This window comes from Gigantopelta aegis, chromosome 2 (assembly GCF_016097555.1).
Source record: "Gigantopelta aegis isolate Gae_Host chromosome 2, Gae_host_genome, whole genome shotgun sequence".
NCBI classification, from domain to species: domain Eukaryota; kingdom Metazoa; phylum Mollusca; class Gastropoda; order Neomphalida; family Peltospiridae; genus Gigantopelta; species Gigantopelta aegis.
In genome coordinates, this window is record NC_054700.1 from 25,458,978 (window position 1) to 25,473,409 (window position 14,432).

General features: G+C 36.0%; 1 protein-coding gene and 3 non-coding genes across 4 annotated transcripts in view; 3 read left to right on the top strand and 1 right to left on the bottom strand.

The window, feature by feature from the left end:
* Positions 1–2,112, bottom strand: part of LOC121383140 (ubiquitin-conjugating enzyme E2 Q1-like) — a 36,745-nt gene extending 34,633 nt beyond the window's left edge. The window contains exon 1 of the mRNA XM_041512962.1: positions 1,883–2,112. Within this exon, the coding sequence (XP_041368896.1) occupies positions 1,883–2,044 (162 nt within the window). The 5' untranslated portion in view covers positions 2,045–2,112. The remainder of the gene's footprint in view (positions 1–1,882) is intronic.
* Positions 2,113–2,388: 276 nt separating this feature from the next.
* Positions 2,389–2,470, top strand: Trnas-aga. Its single transcript has one exon. It is a non-coding gene; the product is annotated as a tRNA-Ser (tRNA).
* Positions 2,471–11,554: 9,084 nt separating this feature from the next.
* On the top strand, positions 11,555–11,636 carry Trnas-aga. The gene has a single exon. It is a non-coding gene; the product is annotated as a tRNA-Ser (tRNA).
* Positions 11,637–12,211: 575 nt separating this feature from the next.
* On the top strand, positions 12,212–12,293 carry Trnas-aga. Its single transcript has one exon. It is a non-coding gene; the product is annotated as a tRNA-Ser (tRNA).
* Positions 12,294–14,432: the final 2,139 nt, after the last annotated feature.

The following is a 14,432-nucleotide window of genomic DNA, read 5'->3' on the forward strand; positions in this document are numbered from 1 at the left end:
TTCCATTTGCTGAAAGTTCGATCCTCCTCAGTGGGCCCGTTTGATTATCCCGTCCCAACCAATGATCCATCAAAGGATGTTGTGTATGCCTGTTTGTGGAATGTAAGAAGTATGCCATGTATCATTTATTATAAATACATTGGTATGACTGAAAACAAACGGTTTCTTGTCATGGCTCTGTGACCAGGCCATTTTACATGCATTCCACAACTTAATGCAGCTTGTTACGTATATTTCGCAACAAAAGTTTGTGTATTATTCTCGAGTGTAACCGGCGTCATCTCATTGTTTGGGAAGGGGTTATATATATATATATATATATATATATATATATATATATATATATATATATATATATATATATATATATATATATATGGGGACACCCCCCCCACCCCCCTATGGCGCCGAATCTTAATTTAGTATATTTTTTAAACTGTCTGACCGGCCGTATCTTATCAATACAGAAACACACAATTATTCTAATGGTTGTAGGCTGAAGAAGAAAAAAAACCCAGAAACATTTAAGTAAATATTAATTACATAATTTTGCTAACAAGTAGTATAGTGGTAGTCTCAGGAATAATAGTATTTCCTGGATACAGTCTTGAATGTCATTGGTGTTACACAATGTCATTAGTGTTACTTGTTTTTTCATTGGAGTTAAGCAAGAATATTTTAGCTGTCATTTCTCAAGAAAGTTTATTTTTGAAATTTAAATTGTTTATTTAGGAAAGCATTTGATGAAATTTATTTTGAAGGACTCCATATTTTTAAACAATTAAAACTGCCAGTGTATAATTTATATCATATACAGAATATCCGTGTGGAAATGCACAATTACACCCTTGGGTAGTTTTGAATTATAAAGTTATTCCATATATATATGTTATTACGGACACCTAAATAACACATCCATGTGCTCTTGATCACTACAAACCAATTGGATCACACTGCTGAACTACCCCACTTGTCTGGTAACACCAATGACATAATGAATTTGTTCATAGAGTAACATGTGTTTGCACGTGCAGGCCGATTAGTTCTGCGTGGCCAGATATAATTTTATGTTTCTTTGTTCATCTAGTTTCCAAAAGTTAACAATAAATATCTTTTAATTGTTTTATTTTGAATTTGTATTTTAAAAAGTGACGCTTTCTGTAGAACGACCCTTGTAACAAACATCACGCTCTCATGCAACGTTACTATAATCTCACACTTTAAAAAAAAAAAAAAAAATTTATAATCATGGTTTATATTTTAGAGCTGAATGGAATTATATGCTGATTATGCATGTCTCTGAATTCATTGTAAACCTATTAATAATAATACTGCCTATTGAACCTATCCTCGGTTCAATACCAACAATCACTCGCGGGTGCTACTGATGATCGTATTAATTAGTAAAACTTGCACTCGCTTGATTTTTTTTTTTTATAGAGATTTCCATTTTAGACGAACAAATAACAACAAAAAAACTTCGCCCTGGACCTGACCAAAAGCCTGCAGTCCCTGGACCCTGATTTCTAATTTTCTCACTCCTAAGAATTGATGTAAGTGCTTTAAAAAAATCCTGGGGAAAGGCCTAAAATAATTTTGATTGCCCACATGTTCCCCAATTTTTATGACAATTTTAATCTTGAACTTACAATACTTTGAACATTACCATATTCAACCAAATGTATGTTTAAGATAGTATGTAGTTTTTACTTTTAAAAAGAAGTCAAATGACATTTTAATTTTTCATACAATCATACAATGGAAACAAAAAGAATCGCAAATCCAATCCAATAACAATGGGCCACTCAGAATTAGTTCCAAGTTCTCTCATATTTGAGTTAAAATATCTGCGGCTGCTATTTGGGCTTTGAATAAGATGTACCGTTATATTTCCTTGAATTTCGTGTCGTTCTCCATTTCGCCCAACAAAACAACATGACAGTTCGTCGACGGATGCTGAAAGAATTTGGAACCTATAGTGATCTTTGGGGAAACAATTTTCTAAAAGTTTTATATCCTGTTTAAGATTTGCCAAACATGCCATATCCTGGTGCGAAGGTACCCAAAGGTACCAAAGAAATACTAAATCATCGAAAACATTCGGAAGCGATACAATCCACTTCTTTTCCACAAGTTGTAATCATTACATTTCTGCGCATGTCCGACATCAAGTACTTGTCTACATCCGGAATGTTTATTTATTTATTATTTCTGTTATGATGTAAACAAATATATTAAGAAATCACAACAGAATTAGAAAAGGAATATCATGCAAATTACATATATGTATAATAATAATAATTTAAATATAAAAAAAACACCAATCTGACACACAATTATTTACCTAAACAGATACTATGGACTATTTATGAAGAAGGTTTTCTGTAAGTCGTCGTGGCCGAGTGGTTAAGGCGATGGACTAGAAATCCATTGGGGTCTCCCCGCACAGGTTCGAATCCTGTCGGCGACGTTAATTTTTTTTTTTTATCCCCCCCCCCCCCCCCCCCCCCCCCAGAAAAATACTCTTGCTTTCATTCAGTTTGGATGTGTTCATAAGTAAACCAAAGAATTATGATGACCAAGCCCAAACACGCTGGTCATATTGTAACGGATAAATTAAGACTCAGTTGTAGCGCCAACTTGGGAAATCTGACAAGACAAAACTTTTAATTTCACATAATTTTTTTAGTTATTATGTTAGAGTATGTTGGTGATTTTAAACGAAATGTGGGTAAATACGTCAATGTAATTAAAATTAGTTCCACTATTACATGTGGACCCAGTAGACCCAGTAGAACTAATTTTAATCAGACTGGTAAATACGTGTGTAAAATATGGAATGTTTTATTTAACGACGCACTCAACACATTTTATTTACGGTTATATGGCGTCAGACATATGGTTAAACCACACAGATATTGAGAGGAAACCCGCTGTCGCTATTTCATGGGCTACTCTTTCCGATTAGCAGCAAGATATCTTTTATATGCACTTTCCCACAGACAGGGTAGTACATACCACGGCCTTTGATATACCAGTCGTGGTGCACTGGCGGGAACGAGAACTAGCCTAATGGGCCCACCGACGGGATGCGGTACTTTTTTTATTGTCCCTAGGTCATTTTGACGATGCCAGGGTTGGGGTGCCCTGATTCATCGCCTCACAGAATATGAATTAGATTATACACGCTAAATACTGGAAGTACATACACTTTGTGATAGTATGCTGAGTGTACTTGTAGTAATCGTAATACTTATACAAATAATGTACATGGTGATATATTTAATATTAATGCATATGTACATGTAGATAGTAGTATTATAAATGACTAGTTAATAGAAATATATTTAAATAGGCTGGTTGATGTAATGGGGACATAAAATAAATATATAACTTTAGAAAGAAAGAATGTTAAAAAGAGAAGTTATGGTAGGTAATTATAGTGATAAGTGATAATGTCAAAATTCACGTCAAGCGCTCGCTTGATAATTGTTTCTATTATCTTCCATCAAATTACTTTCTTGACTGAAGAGTCGTTTCCATGGTGCCCAGATTGTATTATACTCTTCATATTTACAGTTTTTAAAAAGAATATATTTTTCTATTTCGTATTTATTTTTAAAAAAGTTTTGAGCAGCTATATTTATTTAATTTTTTTCCATTTTTGTCTTGTATATATAATATTTAATGTTTATTAACAGCCAGTTTATAAATATGTCTTTTATATCGCCTATTTGTCCAACTAAAATAATTGTTTTATTTAATTTTATTCGAATTCCTTTTTTGTTTAAAATCCAATTTACAACAGCTTGCCACAGATCAGTCACTTTATTACAATAGTAAAATAAATGTGTTAATGTTTCTGGTGAACTGCCACAGAACGTACATTCATTAGTATCTATGTATTTAATTTTATGTAAAAAAGTATTAGTTATTAGTATCTGGTGTATAATTCTGTATTGAAACCATATCAAAGTTGTATCTTTGAGACTTATAAAAGGCACTCTATAATAGTTTCCCCATTCTTTTGAGTCAAACGCAAAACCTTGGTTTCTACATCTTATTTGTGATGTTGGTGTAATAATTTCGTGATTTAATAGTTTATACGTGTCTTTAATACCTGTTTGACTTTTAAGAATAATATTAAATTTTACCGGAAATACAGGATTAGTTAGCAATGTAAAGATGCCATTTCTAACGTTGTCTGCTTTATTTATAAGCGCTGTTTATAAGCGATGAATATTCTAAAAAGTGTGAATTTACGTTATATACATTTTTTAATTTCTCAAATGTAAAGAAATTTCCATCTTCATCAAGTAGATCGTTTATAAATATTATTCCCTTTTCTAAATAATTTTTATAACAGAATGGTTTGTATTTATTGTTATATTGCTGTTGTACCAAATATTTGAGCTTAAAATGTCTTCTATTTTTTCAAAAATTTGTTTTTATTGAATTAACTCCCAACTGTATAAGACATCTTTCCAAAACATGTTTTTTAATTTATTTCTTTTTATATTCAAATAATAATCTCCATTTATTACAAGGTCTCTATTGGATAAGTTAATAGTAGATTCAAACAGTTTAATCCATTTTGAGTTACCTAAAAATAGTCTCCTGAGCCATGAAGCTTTTAAAGCCATCATGAAATTATATATATTTAACATTTGTAATCCACCATCTTTGAATTCTTGAGCTAATAAGACTCGTTTTATTTTATCGGGTTTATTTTGCCAAATGAATTTATGAAATAATCTATTCAAATTGTCAACTTCTTTTTTAGATGGGTTTGGTAGTGAAATTAGTAAATATGTAATTTTAGGTATTATTAGTGTTTTTAATACGGTTATTCTTCCTAAGACAGTTAACTTCCTTATTGACCATAGTTTTATCAATAGTTTAATTTCATTAATTTTTGTGGGGTAATTCGCTTTAACAATTAATTGTAAATTTACTGTAAACGTTATTCCGAGCATCTTAAATTCTGTTGTATTCCATTCCAATTTCCATCTTGAATGGTGATAAACATCTTTTGAGGGATTTTTTACTGCCTATCCAAATAGCTTTTGATTTTGTATAATTTATTTTTAATCCAGATACTGTGGCATAATATTCTAATATTGTTAAAGTATTAAACAGAGATCCAGGAGTTCCATCCAATACAAAAGTTGTATCGTCTGCGTATTGGGATATTAGATATTGTTCACCATCGATTGTTATTCCATTTATGTTTTCGTTATTTTTTATTAATATAGCTAGAATTTCAGCGCAAATAATAAAAATATAAGGAGAAAGTGGATCACCTTGTCTACATCCTCTTTCTAATTTAAATGTCTCTGACAGAAAGCCATTTTGAATCACCCTCGATATTGAATTATTATATAGAATTTAAATCCAGTTTTTAATTGAGGCTTTGAAATTAAAAATGTCTAATGATTTTTCAATAAATGCCCATGATACAGAGTCGAAAGCGTTTTCAAAATCTACCAAAAGCAGGAGACCTGGTATATCGAGGACGTCCGTGTAGTGCATGATATCATATATTAATCGAATGTTTTCACCAATATATCTACCTTTAATGAAACCAGTTTGATCGTTGCTAATTATTTTATCTAGCACTGTTTTTATTCTATTGGCAATGCAGCCTGAAGCTAGTTTATAAGTACAGTTAAGCAATGTTAAAGGCCTCCAATTTAAAAAAAACTGTTTTGGTTTATTTGGTTTGGGAATACAGGTAATAATACCCAGCTTTTGGACTTCAGACATTTCTTTGACAATGTAACTATAATTTATTGATCTAATGATAAAATAATCTAAATCAATCCAAAAGAACATGAAGAATTCAGCAGTGAATCCATCATACCCAGGGCTTTTTTCATTTTTCATATTTTAAAAAAATGATAACACTTCTGAATATTTTCTCCTTCCAGTGCATTTGCTTCCTCGTTAGTTAGCTTATTATAATTAAGTACATTTAATTTATCTATAATCTCGTCACTTACTTCACTTGAGGGCGCAGAGTACAGGTAGTACTAAACCAAATAACTTCCGGCTGGGTCAAAGTTCGAGGTGCACCAAACTTTTGATAGAGAAGTGAACACCACAAGTCCTGTGATTGGTTATAAATGAGAGTGTGTTGGTTGTAAAAAATAATAGTTTCATCTGGGTAAACAAAATGTGCAATTTTATTTCATCTAGTACCAATGTGTCAAGTAGCCTTGTGCTTGAAACATGTATGGGGTACCTGTAAAAAAAAGTACTCGAATTTTGTGCGAAACTAGGGTAGTCATAGACGCTACCCGTTACCTCAGAAACGAGCAGCTTGACCCCCATTTTTTTCTGATTCACTTTAAGTGTAAGGGGTGGTAGTATTTATATCCGTGGCGTTTATGTCGGTTGATACGTTGCAGGTAGGAGTTTTAGCCACATATGTTACTATTGTCGTCTATGGGATTTGATTTGGTAGTATACACCCTACAGTTTTTTATAAAATGTTTGGGTTTCTAAAATAATTTGTTTCTGATTTGTTATTTCTACACCATTTTCTAACTCTAGTCTTGATACTAACTTGCTGTAATAATTTCTCGATTCCATATTGCAGAAGTATTTCGTTGGCTTTTCTCCCTCTTCAATCCATTTCGCTCTTGATCTTATATAATGTCCCTTTAATTTTTCTTCTCTTAATTTCTCTAGTTGTAGTTTTTTTTCTTCTATTATATTTATATTAGTCATTTCTTCGTTGCATTCTAATATTCTAATTTCATCACATATTTGTTTTTCTAATTCATTTTGTTTCTTTTTTCTGTAAGCAGAATATGATATCGTTTTGCCTCTTATTTCCATTAATAAAGTTTCATAAAAAAGTTGGTCATTTATTACGAATTGTATCGCTTCACTGGGTATTGTACTTATACTTTCTCTTAAATAGACAGGAACTGCGTATTGCGTTTTAACATTTTCAATTGTATTTTTAATAACTTTTACATATTCTTTATTTCCAAAGTCCACTTCCTTTTTCAACCTCATTTATTTTCAAGTGGGCAACTACACCAGAATGGTCAGATCGGTAACTATTTTCGATTACAATTTTTTGTACGTATGGTATTAAATTATTTGAAAGTAAAAAGAAGTCTAGTCTGGCTTGTTTTGCTGGATTTTTCTTCCTCCATGTATATCGTTTTAAATGTGGATAAAATTCTCTTAACGGATCTTTTAAATCTAACATTTCTGCCGTTTCTATAATTGTATTACGTGAATTAGGATTATTAATATATTTATAGTGTTTGGTATCTAAATTCTGATTCAGTACTAAATTAAAATCTCCACAAACTATATATTTATTAGTTTGGAAGTCTTCTAAATTGTTAAAAATATTTTCATAAAATTTAGGATTATCTCTATTTGGTCCGTATAAGGTCGTAAGAATAATTCTCTCTCCTTCTATAGTGATATCTATCAATATGAAGTTGCCCGAATGGTCTTTTTCTATTTTGTGTATTTCGTATGCAAAGTTATTATTAAACATAATGGCTACTCCTCTAGCATTTCCAACGTAAGAATTAAACACACATTTATATCCCCGTTGTGTTTTTATATATGGTTCTACTCTGAAGAGGGTATCTTGCAGACAATAAATATTATAATTTTTACATTTTAAGTAATTAAGTACGTCTTGATGCGGTACTTGATGCAGCAGTCAACTTTTGGAAAATTATTTACAGACTTTTTTGTTTGTTTTTTCATTGTTCATAATCTGCCTTTGGAGATTGTTGTTGTTGTTGTTTAAATCTTTTTCGTGCATATATACCACGAAGGTTTCACGCACGCCTGTCCTGGGCTTAATCTCTGGCCTTTGCCAGTGACTGAGTCCAGGACAAGGGGGGGGGGGGGGGGGATGAGTTTGAAGTGGGCAGAATTTTGAATAAGTATTTAGTAGTGTCCAGCGACTGCGCGGACCGACTAGTAGACACCGAAAATGGGCCGTGTTCTGACTGGCTGAATTTCGATTCCTTCGGATCTAACTAGAAAAACCTAAGTCTACGGAGACTAACTGCACCTAACATCATGTCCGGACTAAGAATTTAAACCCAAAAATAAGTTTGATTGCTCGGCCGAAACGGTTTTAAGGTGATTTGAGCAATTGAACGGGCGCCAAAGTAAAATGCGTTGGACTATTTATAAAAAAATAAACATAAGAATTTGGAAGGTCGATCAAAACGTGTTTAAAGTCCAACTAAGCCCAAAAAGGAGGTTACCTGTCCTAGTTAAGGTTGGCGCAGCAGGACTCATGGCGAGTTGATGGGCTGATCAGGGCAGAAGTTGGGGAGTCCTTCCATCAGAAACTGTGTGTTACGTTCAAGGGCTCCTGTGTAGATGTCCCGCAGTACCATCTTTAGGATGCGATGAATGGTCGCGTTGGGCATCGTAGGCATCAGGAGTCCTTGTCTGTACAGCCCGTCCTGCTGCGCAGTCACATAGATTTGGTTTGCGTGAGGGGACTCCTGGAGCTGGTACTTCCCTTGTCCTGTTGGAAGTTGGCGCCAGTGCTTGTCTGACCAGGGTCCCTTCAGATGTTTGGGGTCGGTAAAATCACCGATTACCGCTCCTTTATATTTTGCCGGAAGTTTATCACAGACGAGAATCCAATCGTCGGACATCTTCGGTGCGGTGACTGATGACGTCTTCCTCCTCTTGGATTCTCGCTGGACCGCCGTAGGTTCAACAACAACTACCGGAGGTGGTGGTGGACTTGCCGGTGGTTGATCGATAACAACGTGGCCCGTGTCCATAGTAGTCGGTAGATCAACAGAAGGGGCCGCCGCTGTCAGTGGAGCTGACAGCTTTGGTCCCCCCTGGGTCTTTCCTGGCGAGTGCTTCGATCGAGCAGGTAAACTCGGTTGAGCCGAATGAACCGCCCCCGGTGGTTGAGCCACCGGGTTTGGTTCACCCTGCGCCGCTCCTGGTCTCGCTCTCCTCTTCGGGACAGGTGGGACCGCCCTTGGCGGTTGAGCCGCCAAGTTAGGTCCCCCCTGCGAAGTCTTGGGTCGCCTCCTTCGTCTTCTGCTGGTTGTAGGTTGCTTCCTGTCACTGCCATATAATAGCGTGACGGTCGCCGAGTCGCCATTGTGCTCGATCCTATACTTGGACAATGGCCCAAGCGATCGAAGCACAGCCCCTAGGGTGGGTGGGGGTGGGGGGGGGGGGGGGGGGGGGGGGGGAGAGAAATCTCCACGCTCTCTAAACACAACTTCATCGCTTGAAAGTCAGGCAGAAGTCCGCCTTTGGAGAAAGAGGTTCTATTGACTCAAATACTTCTTTGACAACGTTTGCCTTGCCAAGTCAGTAAATGTCTTAGTTTTTAAATTCATTTATATTTTTAAATACATGTTAATTGCCTCGCATTTTACAAGTTTTATATGGTTTGTGTGGCGAATGGAAATGCGCGTTTATCAACTTACCGCAATGTTTTACACCGCCTAATAACTACGGTCAGTGCTAATAATTTCTCCCAAAATATATGGCCAGCAAATCAGTCACTGAAATGTCGAAATTACCCTTATTGTTGCAAGCAACAAATAAAATTCATATGCAATAACCGCACAATACTCCAAACAGCAAAATTAGTTATTCTACAATTTTTTTTTTAACCGCTTCATATTTTACTAAAAAAAAACCCCCCCCAAAAAAAAAAAAAACCCACAAAAACCACCCACATCAACTTCACTTAGGAAAAACAGTGATTTATGTCGTGTAATACAATTCACATCACTGTACTAATCTTTAATTAAAAACAAATATGTTTGCACCAATTGTATCCTTAATAATAAACCGGCCTCGGCGGCGTCGTGGTTAGGCCATCGGTCTACAGGCTGGTAGGTACTGGGTTCGGATCCCAGTCGAGGCATGGGATTTTTAATCCAGATACCGACTCCAAACCCTGAGTGAGTGCTCCGCAAGGCTCAGTGGGTAGGTGTAAACCACTTGCACCGACCAGTGATTCATAACTGGTTCAACAAAGGCCATGGTTTGTGCTATCCTGCCTGTGGGAAGTGCAAATAAAAGATCCCTTGCTGCTAATCGGAAGAGTAGCCCATGTAGTGGCGACAGCGGGTTTCCTCTCAAAATCTGTGTGGTCCTTAACCATATGTCTGACGCCATATAACCGTAAATAAAATGTGTTGAGTGCGTCGTTAAATAAAACATTTCTTTCTTTCTTTCTTTGGTGCACTGCCTGGAACGAGAAATAGCCCAAACCGATCGCGCATCAAGCGAGCGCTTTACCACTCGGCTACGTCCCGCCCACGCAGTAATGAATAAAATATTATATTATAATTGTGTAGTTTTACACCCAATACACGGTATATTTTGTTGTGTATAATACTTGGACCGCCAGCGCAAACTACTGGTAGTTAGGCCCATATGTCCGCTGAATGGGGTAAACTTTTACATATAAGGAGCAATAGTCACAACAGGTGAACATTTTAAAATGTATTATACACCTACAAACACACTAAATTGTAAATGTGGTTTGCAATTTTATTTCAACCCCTCTCCACCCTCAATTTTAACAGGGAGGGGTCTAGACTGTGACGACCGAAGTTTACGGGGGTGGGGGTGTTCGAGTCATGTTCCCCGGGAAATATATTGAAATAAAGAAAAACAATGGCTTGACACCCCCTCCTCTCGGCACACGCGTCTGTTATGGGGTAGTAGGGGGGAGAGGTGTGATTTCACCCGCCCACCCCCCCTCCGGCAATACCAGTGTATGCTTTTGACTATCATATACAACATTTGTAATAGCTTTTTTTTTTTTTTTTTAATTTCACATTAATTTAATTCTATAAATTTATATATTGCTGATCAAACTTTTTAACAAAACATACCGTGGGCAGGCACGGCAGAGCAGGGGAGGGGGCTGGGGCTCTAGACCCCAGAATAATTCTGAATTAAAAATATTATTGTAATGAATCTTACGACAGAGATTAATTTTACTTGTAGAATGCAGGAAATTGCATTTCAGGACATATAGTTTTCAAAATGTTACGGAGCAACATACCCCCGGTCCCCCTAAAAACTTTGCTTTGCGCCCTCGATCTCAGTCAGCCCCCCCCCCCCCCCCTCTCCCCAATATCTACTTGTTTCCGCCGTGCCTGGTGGGCCCAGGTCAGGTCAGGTCATAGGGTTTTACGTGCACGTTCAGAACAAGCTGTTGTAGCGCACGCCTGTCGTGGGCACAAGAGCCGGCCTTGGCCGGCCCCTTTGTCAAGACAGGAAAGGTGGGGGGTGGGGGGGGGAGGAGGGACCGCCTGCACTGGCAGGTGCAAGGGAGCACCAGCAGTCCGATTGAATCGGTAGCAGGCGGGTGGGGGTGGTGGTGGTGCTATGGAATTTTGAGTGGAGCCATTTTAAAGCCAAAGAGAAAATGGTGCGCAGTTTTTGTTGAGTAATTTTGAACGGTCAGTCGAAAGGTAAACTGGTGGGCCCTCAACACGTGTGCTTAAATACACGAATCCCACTACACAGTCAGGTGCTTGCTATTAGTTTTCTTACGCATGTCGTCGTGGCCGAGTGGTTAAGGCGATGGACTAGAAATCCATTGGGGTTTCCCCGCACAGGTTCGAATCCTGTCGGCGACGATTTTTGTTTTGTTTTTCAAATCACAATATCATCGTATGGATAAGAAAAAAAGTAATATTGTTAGAAAAGCAACCCCCAATGGGCCCCACCCACCAACCCCCCCTCCAAAAAAAAAAAAAAAAAAAAAAAAAAAAAAAAAAAAAAATTGTTTTGTTTAACAACACACTCAACACATTTTATTTACGGTTATATATATAAAAAAAAAAAAAAAAAAAAAAAAAAAAAAAAAAAAAAAAAACCCTCCAAAAAAAAAAAGAAAGAAAAAAAAGAAATGTTTTGTTTAACAACACACTCAACACATTTTATTTACGGTTATATATAAAAAAAAAAAAAAAAAAAACCTACAAAAAATCCCATTAAAAAACCCCAACAACATTAGGCCGAATTTACATATATAAAAAAGTCTGATTTTCTTTTTGTTTGGACATGGATACAGCAAGAATTAATCGCTGAAACTAGGTATAACCACGGGTAAGATCAAAAGTACCGACACCAACGCCTGGTACAAGAATAGAAACCCTTCTCGAACGTTTTAACCGGATCCACATAATCAGGTACAATCATATTAGATCAAGTCGTCGTGGCCGAGTGGTTAAGGCGATGGACTAGAAATCCATTGGGGTCTCCCCGCACAGGTTCGAATCCTGTCGGCGACGATATTATTTTTATTTTAGTTAAAATAATTTATTATTCACAATATTGACCTGAATCAATCAACAGCTCAATAATACAAAACATATGAAATATTTTATTGTTTGTTTCAGTATAAGAGTGAAGTATAGTCTTTTTGGGGAGCTAGCTAAAACTTAACCACTTGTCAAAATATTCCAAGCAAAACGTACCCATATTTTGGTCAAAACGTAATTACCTTTTGCAAAGGGATAGGTTCAAGGAGATAATAAAACTCTGGTTAATATCAAATGTTTGTATAATACTGGTTAATAGCAATTTAAGAATCTTTTATATGCATTTTTCCACAAACCATGCAATTACCTTTCAGGCACAATGGAATCATGTAGGCATGGGGGAAGGGGGGCAGACTGAGATCGAGGGCACAAAGTAAAGTTTCTAGGGGGTTCGGAGAGAGACAGAGAGAGAGAGCAGGCTACTTATCAATAAAACAAAAAGGGATCATTTCCCCACAGCCAGGTTTTTAGTTTCAATTAACTTTTTTGTTTGTTTGTAAACCCATTTAAATATTAGAAAAATATCAAATAATTTAATTCCTATTTTTCTTTTTATTCATTCAATTCATCAACTCACATATTGACAGTGCTGATTTTGTTTTGTAGTAAACCCAATCTAACACAATATACTTTTATCAGTTACGGTCGCATACTACCATTCACTTTGACACGGATTTCAATACAATCTCTGTTAGAATGTGACTGCTAGTTTTAGGATTTCAATACAATCTCTGTTAGAATATGTGACTGCTAGTTTTAGGATTTCAATACAATCTCTGTTAGAATATGTGACTGCTAGTTTTAGGATTTCAATACAATCAATCTCTGTTAGAATATGTGACTGCTAGTTTTAGGATTTCAATACAATCTGTTAGAATATGTGACTGCTAGTTTTGGGATTTCATTACAATCTCTGTTAAAATATGTGACTGCTAGTTTTAGGATTTCAATACAATCTCTGTTAGAATATGTGACTGCTAGTTTTAGAAAGTACAGTCACCAGATAACACAATACAACAAATAAATGTAAGTTGACCACATTTGGAGCTATCCACCTCATTTTCCTGTTATGTAAGTTGTTATCATTTAGTACTAAAAATAACTTCAAACCAATGGGTAAATATTACAGAGAGGATCCTATTTGTAATCATCAAAGAAAGATTTCAAAAGTCATTTCAGTATTTTATATGTTTTTAATAAGGGACCATTTTCTAAAACCGAATACTAGTATATTAAGCTGCTACAAAAATTGACTTGACAAATGTTGGTATGGTACCTTAATTAATCATTGGTGATCAATAGAAAATTTCACCTAATATCCAATACTAATAATTATTAAGACTGTTGTTACTTCACACACAACACCTTGCCATTCTCTGTAGAATCTGGTCGGGATCTAGCTCAGCTTGTAGAGTGTTCACCCGAGGTGCTAACTTCATAGGATTGAATAATCTCTGTATATCCATTCTTTGATGTTTGTTCCCCCCATCACAACCAGTGCCCCACAACTGGTATATCAAAGGCTGTGGTATGTGCTAGCCTGTCTGTGGGATGGTGCATATAAAAAAAATCCCTTGCTACTAATGGAAAAATGAAGCAGATTTCCTCTCTAAGACACTGTCGAAATTAACAAATGTTTAACATCCAATAGCCAATGATAAATAAATCAAATTAATGTGACTGTTTGATGGGTGCTAGAATTTGGATGATACTAGAATTTTGTATTTACCTTTTAAAAAATTTGTCACACTGAATTGTTAAGTAAATGTGTCACAATTTAGAACATTTAATATTTACTTGTCTTAATGAAAATGTTGTTTTGCGAAGTACCATATGAAGCTGTAGGCTACTATACACTCAGAAATAAATTTCTCTTCACTAGATGTCAAAAGAATGACTATTGCAAGCAAGAAATTAAGTTTTACTTTCAGACAGAAATGCCATATGATGTTGTCACAGGAGCATGTACATTTAACCCATTGTATAAGCCATGAATAATATAAGGCGGGACATAGCACAATGGCAAAGCGCTCGCTTGATGCGTGGTCGGTCTGGGATCGATCCCTGTCGGTGGGCCCATTGGGCTATTTCTCGCTCCAGCCAGTGAAC